This window comes from Nelumbo lutea, chromosome 3, assembly GCF_056320005.1.
Source record: "Nelumbo lutea isolate HS-2025 chromosome 3, American lotus-T2T, whole genome shotgun sequence".
NCBI classification, from domain to species: Eukaryota; Viridiplantae; Streptophyta; class Magnoliopsida; order Proteales; family Nelumbonaceae; genus Nelumbo; species Nelumbo lutea.
The window spans coordinates 32,544,802-32,562,707 of NC_142686.1; the positions used below are offsets into that span (position 1 = coordinate 32,544,802).

The 17,906-nt window shown below is 35.7% G+C and overlaps 2 protein-coding genes across 2 annotated transcripts; one reads left to right on the plus strand and one right to left on the minus strand.

The window, feature by feature from the left end:
• The first annotated feature begins 4,396 nt into the window (after positions 1–4,396).
• LOC148864072 (NADH dehydrogenase [ubiquinone] 1 beta subcomplex subunit 3-B-like) lies at positions 4,397–10,750 on the plus strand. Its single transcript, XM_088979232.1, has 3 exons — positions 4,397–4,530; positions 4,657–4,905; positions 10,478–10,750. The coding sequence occupies exon 2, from the start codon at positions 4,678–4,680 to the stop codon at positions 4,882–4,884; it is 207 nt and encodes a 68-aa protein (XP_088835358.1). The 5' UTR covers positions 4,397–4,530; positions 4,657–4,677; the 3' UTR covers positions 4,885–4,905; positions 10,478–10,750.
• Positions 10,751–11,331: 581 nt separating this feature from the next.
• Positions 11,332–16,135, minus strand: LOC148864073 (alpha-galactosidase 1-like). The gene is made up of 15 exons (XM_088979231.1): positions 15,738–16,135; positions 14,843–14,901; positions 14,162–14,218; positions 14,017–14,051; positions 13,548–13,651; positions 13,221–13,296; positions 12,996–13,054; positions 12,836–12,901; positions 12,662–12,745; positions 12,502–12,566; positions 12,267–12,349; positions 12,096–12,186; positions 11,946–11,995; positions 11,707–11,847; positions 11,332–11,588 (listed from the first exon to the last, which is right to left on the minus strand). The coding sequence occupies exons 1-15, from the start codon at positions 15,896–15,898 to the stop codon at positions 11,496–11,498; spliced, it is 1,224 nt and encodes a 407-aa protein (XP_088835357.1). The 5' UTR covers positions 15,899–16,135; the 3' UTR covers positions 11,332–11,495.
• Between the last annotated feature and the right edge of the window lie 1,771 nt (positions 16,136–17,906).

Consider the following 17,906-nt stretch of genomic DNA (forward strand, 5'->3'; position numbering starts at 1 on the left):
AAGTACTTGTCCTTTTTTTGTTTATCCTTCAGGCTGTGTTTGGTTGTCGTGCAATTTTATTTGGATTAGTACAAATGTATGGGAGTGCAAATAAAAATAATACAAGTTTTCGTTTAATTTTGTTTTGAATATTACTTTATTCTGCTCCAAGTCTTATTTTACTTCATTTGTACTGCAATCAAACAAAATATGAAATAAAAGTAAATCATAATTTGCACTATTATGGTTTTGCATCAGTGCAAATAAATTCACATTGCAATCAAACACAGCCTTAGATTAATGAGAGATCTTTGAAACTATAAGTTTCTAGGGGTAATGAATATTGTTTTTAGTGTGATCTTTTCTTCACATGAAGAAGAAGAAGAAGAAGAAGAAGAAGAGAAAAGAGAGTAAGAGAAGAGACGGATTGAAACCCAATCTATTTCTAGATGGTACCAGCTTCATTGATCAATTATAACATGACAACAGTTGAGTAACTGCTATGGGGGTGATTCATTTTCACAGGCATCTGAACATATCCTCCCAAAGGATGAAAGATGTGGACTGTCAATACGGTATGAGCACGATCTTGTAAGGACTGAATCCCAGGTCCATTTTCTCATTGTTTGGTTAGAAAGCCAGGGAATGCACATAGCTTGGTAGCAATATGTAAAATATGGGACCTGAGTCACAGATCTAAGAAAATTTAAGAGAAAAATTAAGGATATTATTGTTTCCTTTACAGGCAAGTAGAAGAATTAAAGCCCTTCATTTTAGTGACATGTTTGTTTGACGAGGCTTCATTTTTCTCAAATATATATGCTGAGGTATCTAGGAGCTTATAGTTATTCTTCTTTTTATTTTGTCTTGCAACCTAAATGACAATATACAAATCCGGGTCCAGTACATATTGAATATTCTTGTAGCCCCTTGTGTCTCATGGCCTCAAGACAAGAGGTGAGAGTGAGACTTAAGGGGTGTTCTTTTTTTGGATTTTGAAAAATGAGAAAGTTGGTCAATGGGATTTTAGTTCTCATTGACTAAGAATCCCATGTTCTTTTTTCAGATTTATGTGGAGGCTAGGGAAAGTTTATTTTCCTTGGTATCACTTATCCGACTCATCTCCTAGGCGGGTAAATGACTTTCTCATCTAGGGGGAAAGTTGCCTACACTTGAATGGACAAAAATGTCCTTTTTAATTATGGATTTTTATGCCTAAAATGGTCACTGCCTTGTTTACATGATAAATAAAAGAATATGGGTAAATGCACTTACCTAGGTAAGTGTTTCTCAAGAAAAACTTACCCAAGTAACTACATTTACCCGAATAAATAATTTATTAAAAAACGAACGGGGTCTTAAAAGGAGGTCTAAGATCAAGTTGAAATACATTAAAAGTAACATGTGTTCACTGTTCAGTATGCACATTTCAGCTCCACAAGTAAAGGAAAAAAAATGTATTGACTCCAGTGATAAATTGGTTGCCCATGTTCAATAGTTTGGGGTGTTAAAAAAGATTCAATTCCTCTGCGAGTTTCATCAATAGGAGCAAAAAGGATTTGGCGTAGTTTGGAAATAAATCACATTTATGCTATGTTTGGTTTGAAGGAAAATGTAGGGAAAGGAGAGGAAAGGTAGGGAAACCTTTACAAACCTTGTATAGATTTCCCTACTTTTCCTTTTTTTTCCTTCAAGATAAAATGGCCTTAATGAAGTTTCAAAGGAAAGGATTAAAGCCAAAAAATAAGAAGAAGAACAACTCTTCACTGAATAATTAAGAAAAGACTAATAGAACCACCCTAACTTTGGCCTAGCTTCTCTTTATATCGACTTCATTACATCCATATGCCTCCTATAAGAAATTTTTCTAATCTAATTGAACACTCTTTATCAGAGTTCTACTAAATCTCTTCAAAAAAGAAAGTCCAAATTGAATATAAATTCCAAAATCCCATTATGATACTATTTTAGAAAAATGTGAATCAAGATAAACAAATACAAAAATCCTGTGATAAAGTTATCTTGGTAAATGCAAACAAAGATAGATTGCCAAAAGTCAACTTATTAAATGTTTACTCAATTAGGTTTGAATCCTATTCTGCCTTAGGATTCAATTCCCTCTTGGTTTCACAGGGGGCAAAAAGGAACTTAAATTCCCATGCTAGTTTCATTGATAAGGGCAAGAAAGAAACTCTAAAAAGGATGAAAAACTATCTCGAGTCCAATCAAAGGGCCTAAGGATGCTTCCTAAGAAAAAGTCTATGCTTAGTACTTATCTTAATTTATTAAAATTAAATCAGAGTCAATTATAGAATTAAATCAAATTAGAGTGTGTGCTCATGTGTCTTGGATTCAGTGTCAGTTGTTAGGGAATACCATTAGGGTTTTGCCATATGTTTTATGAGATATCTCAAGGACGGGCTTCCTTTTGTCTGAAGATTCTCATAATACACGTGCTACTTCCTTTTGTGAGTCTCTTAGGCTGACGTGGCGTGGGTGATGTCAATACTTATTTTATGTGTATTTTCTAATCCTATTTGACATTTTGTCACGTGCATTATTAATGAAGCACATGTTTCTTTACTCGTTGTAACTCGTAATGGTCTTGGACTATTGCAGGTCTATAATGAATTTGAGCTCATTGCAGGTTCGTGGTAATTCTGAGTTCATTGCATATCTGTGATGGTTCTGAGTTCATCATGACCTCACAATGGCCTTATATTCATTATAGGTTCATGATGGCTCTGAGTTTGCTTTTGTCATTGTGGTTCTAGGTCTATTGTAGACCTGTGGTGGTTTTGAGCTCATCACAAACTCATTTCAAGTTTTGAGCTCATTGCAAGTCTTTATAGATTCTGAGCTCATCACGGATGTGGGCCGAATTGTGAACTTGTTACGAGTGTTCTTATGGTATCGGTTTAACATCCTCTGTGCCCCACAGTCGTGGCAATCAACATTACAATAAGATTTAATTTAAATCTAATTGTTAATAAACCAAATTTGGAACTAAGCATATTCAATTCAATTGAATCCATTCCGATCCTAAAGTTAATGTCACCTTATCCACTACATAACAAATTTGAATTGTTTTGCTTGTTATGTTATGCATAATCTTTACCCAGATTTCAAGGACATTAAGATCTATTTTAATAATTTTTTTTGAAATATATTCTAATAAAAGGAAGGAGAAGTGTGCTAATATTCAATGGTGTAACATTTATAAGTAGAATTCACATCTTCGCTCCACAAGAGCTGCCCCACAACGTCCCACAGCACATCCCTGTTGTGTATTAGAAACATCTTTCGATGATATTACCATAACCAATAATGTCATCATGGAGAAATGTTCCGAGACGTTGGAGATGTAAACTCTTGCAAGTATTAATGTAAAGTAAAGTCCAAGGTATGTAGGCAAATAGAACGAGCCTTACGTGATATTATGTTCTACAAATACAAGCTCCAAATATCTTCCTATAGATTTAATATACATGCATGTAGTCTAGTAGATATTTCCAATTTGCCCCCAGACTCATGATAACATAATTTTGGGACTCATAGAATTTGTGTAAATCTAAATTTTTTAAGTAATTGGTAATACACACCACATTAATAGCTCATCTCTCCAAATTCTATGGTAGAGCAAATTGGCTAACAAACCAATTCAGTTACCCCTCAATCGGTGAACATCTCCCCATGAATAGGAGTTTGGATCACCTACTAACAAAATACATTTCAACACCTCACTAACATCATCATACACTAGACATATCATACATGATAGGTCCCACTTTTATGGTGGGCCCATGTTTCATAATGAGATGTGTAGTGTTAGATCTAGATCTAATTGGTAGTGTGTTGGAATGTATTTTGTTGGCAAAAAATACTAATTCAATAATTATGTGTTTGATATAGCTTTCATTTATTAAATAAATATTTGTACTTGAATTGTTTTCAAAACCAAAAAAAATTAATTGATAAATTATTTAGTAACAATTAAGCATCAATGGATTAGTGAATAAACATTTAACCATTGGGGGAGTATTAAAATGAAGCTTTTCCCATCCATTGACATAGATAAATTAAGACCAACTTTTATCAATATCTATACCTAATTGATAAATTATTTAGTAACAATTAAGCATCAATGGATTAGTGAATAAACATTTAACCATTGGGGGAGTATTAAAATGAAGCTTTTCCCATCCATTGACATAGATAAATTAAGACCAACTTTTATCAATATCTATACCTACTGTGGGATAAATGCTGATTTGGCAATAATGTGACACAATTTATCAAATAAAAATAAAGATCCGTATAAATCTAATGGAATAAGATCCTAGCAGGGAGATTGATTTAAACGGATATCCGAATCCGAATTAGCGAATGGGTTTTGAATTCGAATCGGATTAAATCCATCCATCTGCAGCCCTAGATTTCCCTGCCCTGCCCTTGTCGATGTCCAGAACCAGAAGAATAGAAGAGGGGAAGAACCAAAGAATAGAAGAGGGGAAGAACCAGAAACCGATCTCCATCGTCTCGCAGTCGCAGGTACATCAAGTCTCTCTCTCTCTCTCTCTCTCTCTCTCTCTCTCTCTCTCTCTCTCTTTCTCTCTCTCTCATAACTGATTGAAATCAGATTTAGCGGCTAAAACCTCTTTATCCCAACGTGGCTAGGATTGATTAGCGAAGGAAGGTATGGCGAAGCAATTGGGACCAACGGGGGAATTTTTCAGGAGGAGGGATGAATGGAGGAAGCATCCGATGCTCACAAACCAGCTCAGGCACGCCACCCCTGGCCTCGGAATCGCTCTTGTCGCTTTTGGTATCTATCTCGTCGGTGAAGCTGCTTACAACAAGTTTTACACTCCCCATCCTTCTTCTTCCAGTTCTCATTCTCACTGAATCGGAGGTTTGAAGGATCTGGTGCATATCTCTCCATAACTTTTTCCCCTAACCTATGGCGTTGTCCATTTATTTTTTTAATGAGCTGGTTTTTTTTGTTGATTATTTAGAAAAAAAAAATTGAATTGATTCTGCATCTGCTGAGATGAGTTTGAGTTGGATTTATGTTTTGATAATTTTGGAGCATTTTCTGCTAGCACATGGTTCTTTGTTTAAGCTGCTTTTGGTTTATCAGATAACCGGTGAGAAAGGGAAAGCTGTGGGAAAGTCTTCCAGTCGTTTTATGAAGGGTTTTCTGTTAATTTTGGATGGCTTATGCAAACCCAGATGATCATTTCTTTACTTGTTCGTTTTCTTTCATTCATTTTGCTGATTATTTATGTCTTGTCTTTGAATATGGTGGATTTAATTGCAAGGATTTTCTGTTAATTTTGGAGGGCTTATGCAAACCCAGATGATCATTTCTTTACTTGTTCGTTTTCTTTCATTCATTTTGCTGATTATTTATGTCTTGTCTTTGAATATGGTGGATTTAATTGCTTCTGTAAAATTAGGGTTTTGGTTCTTTAGAATAAGCCTTTTGTTTTAGTAATATGATTTTATATTTTTGTTTTATGATAAATTGGAGTCAAAGTCAACATTAAGTGAGGTGAATTTTGTTGCAGTTTCTGTTTCTCCCATTTTTGAATTACTAGCAAACGTGCACGGGCTTTGCATATGATGATAATAGTAATAATGTACGTCCAAAATTTCTTATATTTCTATGTGTATAAAAATAATTCTTATTTATCACAATTATTTTTGTTTAATATAATAGTATATAATAGTTGGGACAAGGCTTAGATGATGTGCTCAAATGTTTCCTACAAAATTTCTGTAATTATGACATCAAGGGTTGATACATTTGACCCGAAAGGTTACTGTTGACCGGCCACTAAATAAGAAAACAAATTTATTTTTGGATGGGAGGGAATTATTAGGCTTTTCATTCATGGCTTGGTTTTAGACATAGATGCTGTTTATAGCTTCTTGACTACACTAGTTAGATGGTTTATCTGCATGGGTGCACATGTGCAAGGGACTAAATGTATCTCTAATGGATAATAGAGTACTTGGGCTTCTTTTTCACATTGAATTAGTTTAATATTAATCTGGAGTTTTCTAGTCTGCTCTTATGATCTTTGACTTAGGTACTACATGCTTATGATTTTTTTTTTAATTTTATATAAGAAACATGAAAGTTTATTATAAAGCAATAAGTATAGGCATTACAAGCATCCCCCAGGAGAGGCACAGGGTGCTACATTTCACAGTTTAATATATGATTACAATTGAGCCCAATACAAGTGATCCTTGTTTACCCCTTGCTTGTCTAAAGCATCTCGTTGAATTTGCTGATGTCCTCACCAATGTATCCTCAAATTCATATTTCTAGTAAGCCATTTGGATTTCTACATTTCATCCTTAAAGCACTAAATTGTAGTATTTAGTTCCTTCAGCCATCCTACCACCAATTTCGAATCCTCCTCAATCTCCAAGTTCACTACATTCAATTCATTTGCAATTGTACTCCCTGGAATGCAGTGAACAATTCAGCCCTGGTGGAATCCTCCACTCCTATTGGTTTTGAGAACAAAGCAATGACATGTCATTCTTTATTTCCCAACACCCCTCCTATTCCAAAGGGGCTTGGGTTGCCTTATTACTGCTAACAAAGTTTAGTTTCACAAAATCTTCAGTAGGAGGCTTCCACATTAAGTTTACTCTTTTCTTTTTCAGAAGAGCTTCTGGCCACCACCTCCCAATTCCTCCAAATATCATCAGATGTGAACCACAGAAAGGAATCCAAGGTTCTAATCTAGTGTATCACCCTGACCATTACACAATCTCTTATTGCTTCTTTTTTTTTTCCACTTTGAAAATATTCTAGCATTCCTTTCTTCCCAAAGAGTCCTAAGCACAACTACTCTCATACATCTCCACTTGATTCTTCCCCTTCTCTTATGCCAAACAAAGGTAGAAGGATCAAAAAACTTATCTACCTGCGTTGGAAGATTTTATTTGCACTCAAACAAAAAGAAAAAATATTTCCAAATATCTGCAATAAAAGTATGGGAGATTAGTAGGTGGTAACAATTCTCTCCATTGGATTTACAAATAATGCACCTATTTGGGGATAATCCAGAATTTAATCATTGCAGGTGATTTGGCAAATACTATAAAATGGTTAAGAGACAAAGAGGGGGGACCTTGGAGATTGAGTCACTATTTGGACTGTTTAACTGTAAAATTAGTTTGGATTCCTAGGAAACACAACCATACAGCAGATGGCTTAGCCAAATGTGGTGTGTATTTGGAGCATTTGTATATTGACAAGCTTCCTCCTTTGTAATTTGTAGGGGTTCTTCCCCTGCTTTGTACATCTTCTCATGTACCTCTTCTTCTTTTAATGAATCCTGGTTAAATTTTTCTCAAAAGAAAAAGAAAAAAAGCTTATGGATAATTGCCATAGTACAGGTCAAGTATCTAATCAAAGCCATTGTTGGCCCCAATGGTTGTACTGTTCAACCCATCATCTAGAGGAAAAGACAAGTTCATTATTACCTCAAACTTGTCAAAGGCAAAGAACCTGTTGACCTTGTTAGAAAATGTTGACCTGGCCGAAACCATTGAATTGTTCAACCTGGTTTATGAGTGACAAGGCTACATTCAACCAGTCAATCAAAAGGTCAATCTCAAAATGGATAAAGAGGGAAAGGGAAAAATAAATAAAGAGTTCTATCGATTCTTTGATTGAAAACTGTGGGTTGGTGACCTCCCCCTCATCCTTGATTGAAAACTGTGAGATTAGCGACACTATTCACTTGTGATCTGATTAGTAACAAGTGATCATAACAGTGGGTTGGTGACCTCCCCCTCCTTTCTTTTTCAGCCCCCTCTCACTCTCTCCTCTCTACTAATAATACATATATACGTTTCTTCTTTTTCATCAGCGTCATCATCATTGCCAACATCATCTAGGCCTTGTCCCAACCATTTGGGGTCAGCTACATGAATCCCATTTCATCATTCCATTCTGTTAACTGTCATATCCATTGTTAAATTATGAGTACTACTTCAAATCATGTCTTTTTCAATCTACCCCTAGCTATTCTAACCCCTTCAACTTGTAACAGATCACTTATTGTGAGTGTTATAGATGGATTTCTCAGTGTTTTAAAAGCACAAGGTGCAAAAAAAGGGGCCAATTTGCGCCCGAGGTGTGTGCCTTTTTTAAGCAAGGTGCAAAAATACAAAAAAAAAAAAAGCTAAAATATTTCAAAGTATTAAACATAATATTCATAAATAATGTTTTAAAAACCTATTATCTAAAATTAAAATACATAAACATAATATGTAAGTGTATTCAAATGAAAATTTAAAAATAAAACCAAACATATAAAACATTGTCAAGCATGTAAAACCCACAATCTCTTTTTTTCCTCAATTGCATTACTTCAAGTAGTTAATGTGATGTAAAACATATGACATTCCTGATTCTACGAGCTGCCTTTGTGCCTTTCATAAAACAACTGAATACTTTCCCCTTATTTGCTGATGTTGTTCATTCATTCATCTTAATAAAATATCTTCTTAAAAGGAAATTAAAATTATAAAATCATTATCTTTTGTGTGGAAATTAAGAATTTAAGACCATAACATGAACTTGTTTGGGCTTGCCTCTAGGGGCATGGTTGGAGGTTTGAGGGCGGAGCCCCGGCCTAGCCATTAGGTTCAAAAAGAGAGAAAAGCATAAAAATTTTCAAAAGGTGCACACTTAGGCACACCAGGCATGTGCCTTTTGAAAGTGCTGCGCCTAGGACTTGGGCGAGGTGTCTACCCTAAAATGTGCCGCTTGTGTGCCCAGGTGCACCTTTTAAATCACTGGGATTTCTATGCACATGACCAAACCATCTTAGTCTACTTTCTCTCATTTTATCACATATTGGAACTGCTCTTATGTTCCTTTGGATGACTTCATTTTGACCCTATCATTTCTATTTTTTTCACTCAACCATTTCAGCATTTTCATTTTTGCCACTCATTTTTTTTTGGATATGCTATTTCATGACTGCCCAACTCTCTACTTTATACAACACTTACCAGAAAAGAAGGAATATAAAATTAAAAATAAAAAAAACACACTCTACTTCATACAACACTGCTAGTCCTACAATTGTTTTATAGAATTTTCGTTTCACCTATCACACAAGGCTCCTGATGCACCTCCTCGTTTTTCCCATCATGCTATAATCATTTGGGCGACAATCCTCCTCAATCTCTCCCATACTACGAATTATTGAACAAAGGTAATGAAGAGGTTAAGTTAATCTCTGTCTCCAATCACAAGTGTATCTTGATTTGCACTCGTACATATGTTCAGTTTTAATCCTACTTATTTTTAAACCTCTTGGTTCAATGGTATTTGTCCATAAACCTAATTTTGCATTTAATCATTTGTTAATTTCATTAATTAATAAAACAACCACCATGGAACCTCCTCCTAAATATGTTTAGTCAATTCACCTATGACTAGTTCAAATAAATTAAGACCAAGCGCTGAGCCTTGGTGAAGACTCATTGCAATTGTAATATCTGATGTCTCATAGGTGTTTTAACATTGGTTGTTGTACTCTCATACGTATCCTTAAATAGGTGCACATACCTATTTGCCTCCTTGCTTTTTCCAAACACATCATATTTGTCTCTCTAGGGTCTATCATATGCTTTTTCTTGTCAATGAATACCATATAAAGATCTTTCTTCCTCTTTCTAATACTTTTTGATCAATCATCTTAATAGAAAACTGGCTTCCAGGGTTGTTATTCCTTGGCATAAATCCAAATTAGTTTTTTTATACGCTTGTTTGATGTCTTAACCTTTGCTCAATTATTTCCTCCCTAAATTTTAGTGTGGTTCATAATTTTAATCCCATGGTAATCATTGCAATTTGTATATTCCCTTTGCTTTTAAATATATGCACCACGGTGCTCTTTATCCATTTGTCTATCTTACTTGCTTTTCCACTTATATTGGGATAGCATCTTATGTTAGCATATTTCCCCTTTTTATCTTGTTTGGTGTCTGCTTTACTCAAGTAATTCTAATTTTACTGAAGTATATGTTATTTTTAGTACCAGTAGAGTTACTTATCCCTCCTCTACTAGCACCCTCTACATGTTCATTTATTCAAAATGGTTTTCCGCCTTTCCTCTTATTTTCCTGATCCTCTATCAAAAACTTAGATCCTGGTTGATTCATTGTAACATGATTTATATCTTTGCCTTTCCTTTTTCTCATTTTTGCTAGTTTACAGGTTCAGTTTATGCAATTCTTAGATTTCCTTTGGAGCCCATAAAAAAGACATGGCCAACTTTGTCTGTAGATCAAAGTTTCCAAGAGTTGCATACAATTCATTGTCTACTAGAGTTCCTCTAAATAAATTACCGCTTGCGTATACCAAGATTCTTTTTTTTCCTTTTCTTTTATCTTCTAGTTACATCTAGTGAGTTGTGGTTTACTGAATTACTGAAAGGAATGAGTGAACTTGCAGGTAAATGCTTGGATGCCTGAAATTTCACTTCACTTGACCTGGACTTGAAGCATCTTTTACTTTTTTTCTTTCGTTGGATAAGACTTAAAGCATCTTAGTTAAAAAAGCTGTTTGTTGAACATATTTCAGAACTTTTGAGGGAAGGGAACTTGGTATTCTGTTTTATTGTTATGATTTTCCTTTTTTTTTTCTTTCATTTTACTCCCTTACAGGGTTGTTTAGGTTGGCACTCTATGGATATCTTAATCACAAGAGCCAAAGTTTCTTGATGTACTGATTGAAATGCAATATCCGACGCCTTTTTCGTTATGCATTGTTGGAGGGGTCTTAAAAGTTGCGTTTGTTTACCCAATTAATAAACCAATATCTTTATTCCAATCCCTCTCCTTAGCTAGAGTATTATTACATCAGTTAATCAGCATTCCACCATCCCAGTTCCCACAGGAAAAACTTTGGTCCCCAACAGCCAAAGTTAACTCCAATTCCACACTGCCGCGGTGCCACGGAAGCCTTAAAATCATAACGGGTTTAACATTTCGTAAGCTCTTATTCTCAGGTTACATTGTTTCTTCCTATGAGCAAACCCCATAGAGTTGAATAGAAATTGGATGACAGACTCTAGGGGAAAAGATTTATGCGATACCAATTAACGAAGAAATGTTCTGAGAACACCATGAAAGATTTCAAGTTTAAAGTCAATATAATTCAATGATTGTTTTATGGTGATCACGAGCCAAAGAAAAAAAAAATCTTCTAGGTTGTCTTACTTTAGAGAGTTCAGAGTTGCAACCCTTAATGACATCCATCAACCGGAGAAAAATAACTTAGTTAATACATAACTACAGTAAAGTAGATAATTCCATAACCCTCTGCAATTCTGCATTATCAAATAAATGTCCAGTGACCGCTTAAAGTAGGACACACACTTCTACCATCACCTTTTACATCATCTTATTGGACCTCTCATAAATAAAGGGAATGGGCCGAATGGCCCATCAGTCCATCAGAAAATGGTAACTCAAGAAATTGGTGTTAATACGTACATCTTACATGCATGGGAATCCATGGTAACAGTCAACTTGCCCACAAATCGTGTCTTCAAAGTCTTATGCTGCATGAGAAAACAGATAGAAGGAGATTTAGATATATACCCAGAAGATGTAACATTACTATACGATAAATAAATGTACAAGCCAAAGATAATAGAAAGCTTTTCATCTTGTAAGTACCTCCCAAAGATCCCTTGCCTCTACCACTGTGTTTGGTGGAATACCTATGTCATCCCAGTGAGCCGTAACAGGATACCTCCATGGGCCTCGGTTGACTAGGAGGACAACAGTCCTATGGCCAGAAAGGGGTCCAGCCCAAACCTGCAACAGAAGTGATTCATTGATCAGTGATCACTTCATAATTAGATTCATTGAAAACACAAATTTGATATTCTAGCAGATAGAAGTTGTTGATGTACTTCCTGATCACCCTCCATCCTAACTTTTTTGGCCTGAACACCAAGTGGATCTATCCAAAATTCAAAAAAAAAAAAAAAGTTTACATGATACTGAATGTATGCGACCTAAAAAATCACAGTAAAGGTAACACTGCAATTACAGATTCTTACCCTGGTTAACTGCAATGACCTCCTTATTAGAGATGATCTCCATAGTTTCTTTGCTTGCACTCCTCACGTCACATCCAATAAGAAGAGGAGCCTGCATGGTCATTATTATTGATGAATATTGAACCAACCTAAAACAGGCAAAGCAACACACAAGGTCACCTTTTATATTACCTTGGAAATGGCCCATATGCTGAAGTGGACAATGTATTCATCTTTAGTCATCCCTCCATTTCCTACTTCAAGCATATCAGGATCTGTCCATACACAAAAGACCATATAACTGCTAAGCACAAGAACACCCCTGATGTAGTGTAGTCATTATAGCCATTATGTGTGTGGAGCTTAAGATTCAATGAGTATTGAGCTACCAATTTCATGTAAAAAATGTTTTACAATACTAACTAACCATTCCAACCACCAGGCCTTGCAAGATCAGCATAGACTTCATTCATGTCAGCTCTAGACATCATGCTGTTGCCAGAAAACAAATTGCAATCAATTTGTAGCCAAGATGTTTTGAATTGTGAAAACAAAAAGACGATCACAATGTAAGCAGATGGTTTTACCTTTCCCAGTTATCTGTAATATCACCAGTGGTTCTCCAGCTATTTCCTACCTTGGCACCCCAGAGAGCAGGGTGCAGATCCCCCCTATAGCAGAAAAGGGAGGAAGAATGTCAACATAGTAGAAGCTAAAATAGATTTTATAAAAGAAAAAGTTATAATTAGAAAGTGGCTTGCCATTCACATAGAGAGAAGAAGATTGGACGACCAGCCTTCATCAGAGCTTGGGTCATTACAGGGTATCTGTATGAAAAATGAAAAAAAGTCTGTTGTAATTAGTGGCGTCAATGCACGGCTATTGAAGTAAAATCTAGTTGAAAGAACAGGTAAAAAATACCGAACAGTTGGCCTTGAACCGTCATTGTTACAGTTATCATACTTTAGGTAGTCAATGCCCTGTTTGAAGCAATTCAGCAGTGTATGATTTGGGTTCTAATGACTTTGAAACAAGTTATTTTTAAATATCAACCACTATTGTTTTAAATTAAAAGGATCAAACTTAAGTAGACTTCTAAACAGTATATCTACAAAAGGATATTACTTCAATAATGTTTGTTTATACCCATGAAGCAAAGGTTTTGGCATCTTGTTCTTCATGACCAAGTGAACCCGGCATTGTTCTGCTACATGTAAAATACCTTGACAAGTATATATAAAAAAAATCCAATATCAGTGCTCCTCGTCATAATGCATAGGAGATAAGAAACTAAAGAGATTAAAAGAACAGCTAACAGTAATTAGGAGATTAACATTTCAGGAGTGGGGCCAGATTAAATATCTGAGGCTTAGAGAAGAACCAAGCTTTTAACCATGGGACTGTGTCAAAAATTGGTTATTGGTACTCAGTTATTCAAATAACAAGAACCTAGACAGAATATTGTTAGTTTACCCTGCATCTGAGTATATTCCTAATTTAAGACCCTTGCTGTGAACATAGTCTGCTAGAGCTTTAATCCCTGAGGGAAAGGTTGACTTCTTGGCAACAAGATTTCCCTGAAATTTCAAACACCAAGCTTTTATTTAATATATTCATAATAAAAAAGAAAATCAATATTTTCAGTCTGTCATATTTACATCCTTTAGCATCAGCTGATTCATTTGAAAATTTTTGAAGCTAACAAAATGTTGTAGCACATGTAATTATAAATACTTTTATATACCATGTGATTGCAAATAACTTTTAATGGAAAACTAAAGCTATAACACCTTCTAACACATTGTAGGGGGTGGGGTACCCTTTCAGTGTTCTTAGGGTAAATCGTCATCTAATTTTTCAAGTGCATTTACAAATTCTAAAATCCATCATATTTGGATAAAATAAGATATGACAAAAAAGAGAGAAGTATTTTGAACCGAACCTTTTCATCACGAGCAATCTCAGCCCAACAGTCATCTAATAAACAAAGAAAGGAAGAATAACAGTTAGATATATAATTTCATCCACGCATACGTAGATACACACATACACAGAGAGAGAGAGAAGATGATTGGAACATAAAATACCTATATTAACATATTGATAGCCAAGCTTGGCCAGACCAGTTGACACCAAAGCATCAGCTGTTAAACCATGGATAACAAAAGGAGGATCGTCAACAATTAGAAAGGGAAGAACATTTTATGCCAACTAAGTAATATTTGTCATTTCCCTTTTTTCCCTTCTTTGTTCGTTTTCTTTCTCAAGATATGAAGAAGCCATATTAAACACAGAAAAAAGATGAAATATATGAAACAGAACAAACACTTGTCTTAAGGAAAGTATGAACCCATTTGACCAAATTTATGTAATAACATGAAAGTGAAACCATTGGACCAGTACAACTAAATCCCACTCCAAGTGGGTAAAACTTCAGTCAAGCTTGGTCTGACTTGATCGCATCAGTCAATCAAAATACGGGTCTTCGTAATTTTTTTTTTTTTATCAATAAAGGGTCTTCGTAATTAATTAACTCTCAATAAAATAATACAGCATCGTATTGTGATAGTCCTAATTGAACTTGACACAAGACAGGAACAAGATAGTTGTTCAAGTTGAGCGACTTGAGTCTATCGAGAAAAAAATGTTCGGGACCAGTAAAAGGCGATTCTGAAACAGGGAATGTTCTACCTGCCATTACGTATGTATCAGATCGCAGTTGAACTCACATACGGATCAACTCAATCATTTACCAGGCTTACACTCACCGGTTTCTCTGATAACCTTCTCGTCGATGTTGCAGAAAAAGTGATTCCAACTGTTCCACCTGCATCCAGACGACACAAAATGTCAAGTGTCTCAACGTAAGAACAGGTTAGAGATGCCGGATACCCAATCCAAGTCTGGATTAGAACCGGGGTTATGAATTGTAAGGAATGAGGAAATCACAACCTCACCATCATCAGCTGTTCACTCACCAATTTCCATTCAATAATCCTGTGATCTCTTAATTGGACCCAGGGAAGCAAGAGCTCATGTTGCTGCGTTTCACTATTGTCTCATTCAATTATTTTTTTAATCATTTACCCGTTCCAAAGAGCAACAATCCCTTCACCCCCCAAATCTTTTGTGCACACACTTTGAACGCATATTAGGAGGGGCGTTGCATTGCCATTGCGTTTTGGGTTGAGAGAGAGAAATTTTTACTTGAAATGTTTTCAAAACGTTTTGAGTTGGTGAATATAGAGCGCTATTTCTATCCAAAACGTCAATTTTGATTTGCCATTTGCTCAACCAAAAAACAGAAATAAGAGCTTTGATGGGATGATCTCAACCATCCGAACAAATGGCATGCATTAAGCTTAGACCTTGGATTGATTTTATTCTTTCCTCTTAATCAAAACGTTATACCAATTCAAGATTGTAGATAGATTGATCGATTAGACTGCAGAGGTTCATGAAAACGAAGTAATAGAGAGATGTACTCGGAATGTCCTATTATACGGTTAATCCATGGTTACTAAATTTCCGGAATCTAATTAACCATACAAGACTTACAAGATTCCGGCAATGTCCAATAAGAAATCAGGGATAATGGAATTCAAACTTCAGAGAGAGAGAGAGAGAGAGAGAGAGAGAGAGAGAGAGGTGGTATAAAGTTACCCCATGGGAGGCGTAATGCCGAGTCCATTGGCGAGCAGATTTCTACGATATACATCTTCGGATTCGGCTAGTAACAATTTGGAGGCAGAAGAAGAGGAAAACAGGAAGCAGCAGAGTAAGAAGACAAAGAGAGGAAGTGATGGAGCAGAAGATCTCTCCATTTCCTCCTGCAGCAGCTAGCCCAGCCCCGGCCCAACAGCAATGGCTTTTAATTAGATAGGCGACAAGCAGAGACAGGGAAGGAAAGCAAGGACTATTTACAGACTTGCTATCCGTGTATGGATAAAAAAGCAGAGTAGAAGAGTAGTAGTGCAGAGGAAGAGTCTCACTGGAGACTGAACCACTACTGAATTCACTTCACGACACTACACTTCAATGTTGGGTAGTGGTCCAATCACAATCGCAATTGCCAACTGGCAACAAAATAAACAACATGTATCATTTTTGAATTTTTTTTTGATAATAAAAGTAAGGGGCTACACATCTATCTATCTCAGTATGAAATTGGGACCCATCATAAAAGTAAGACCCGTGGTATATGAAATGTACGGTGTCAGAGGGTGTTGGAACAGGTGATCTGATTCATTCATGTGCAAACTCAACAGGTGTGATTCCTTAGATGGAAAAGGGCTCTCAAATATACAAGGTGGTATACCATTACCTTGTCATAGGCCACCCTCATCACACCTGAAAGTATTAGACTTATTACACTCTAATGGGAGTTGGAATCTGCAGGACTGCAACTGCTAAGAGAGCATTTCACACCGGAAACAATCTCTCATGCCACTCAAGTTCTAGCAATTCATAATCTATTTGCTGACAAATTGGTATGGAAAGGAAAAGGAATAGCAATAAGGTCTGAGACCCACTATTGCTAACCCAAAGAGCAAATGACATATTAAACTATTGTTCAACCTTTCTTACGAATGCAGCTGTGGTTGAATTGCCTATTTATAGATGGCTCTTTTGATCCAATTTCACACGAAGCATGAATTGGATTTGTTCTCACTTCTCAGGCATAATAGCTCTAATTAAACACTTGCAACACAAGGTTCATGTTGCCGAAATCCGTGCAGTGATCAAGGGTCTTAAAATAGCGGCAGAGCACAATTATGATCACTTATCGGTTTTTCTATTAGATGCTGAAAATTTTGTTAACAAGTTGAACTTCTTAGTCAAAGAGCGTTTCTGGATGGATTATTAATCAACTAATTGCCAAGTTCAATAATTTGAATTTCATTTACATATTTAGAAATGTTGTGTTTGGCTGCAGTGCATTTTTATTTGCACTAGAAAAATTGCATGAAAGTGCAAATCAAAAAAGTGTAAATTCTCGTTTAATTTTGTTTTGGGTTTTACTTTATTCTGTTTCATATATTAAATTACTTTCTTAAATTTTGTATCAATGTAAATTTATTTGTATTGCAACCAAACAGGGAGGCCCACAAGTTAGCTTTCCCTTTGCTTGTAAATTAAAGATGCATGGATGTCTAGACATGACAAGTGGCATTCAGAAATTTGCCTACTTTTCCGAATATTTTAAACTTTATTCTTAAATGGACTATAATCTGTCTTAGAAATCTGAATTACAGTCCTCTCCTAATGTACTAATAGCCCCCTATAAATCGCATCCTGTTCGTAAATTTAACATTAATCCTAACTCCACCCTAAGAGTGGATTGAACTATAAAAACCCATTTAAAAAAAAAAAAATCCAGGCTTAAGAAAGACAAAAAATCCGCTCCGGCTCTGACGTCTCTCCGTGCACAATGTTTGTAATTTAATAGATCTGGTTTCATAGAGCCGCTTAGGTGTAAAAAAGAACAAGAAAGAGGAGTCACGGGTACGACACCGACATGCATAATGCATCATAAATCCTTAAGAATTTAAAAGAAACCCTTGCCATGTGGAGCTCCGATTTGATACTCACAACCGTTTCCACATCATACTTAGAAGATGTATTATATATATTATGGGTGGGCAATTGGGCATTCTAGATATTTTTTCTTGTCATTTTTGGAGAGAGATTTTCAATATACGGCGGTAGTGTTTCATTGTATTGTGTATAGGAGATCTGTGGTGTATCGTATATCAAACGGATTATTTGTTTTTTCTTATGCACTGTTTGGTTTGTGGGAAGATTTGAATGGAATGGGAAAGTATAAAAATT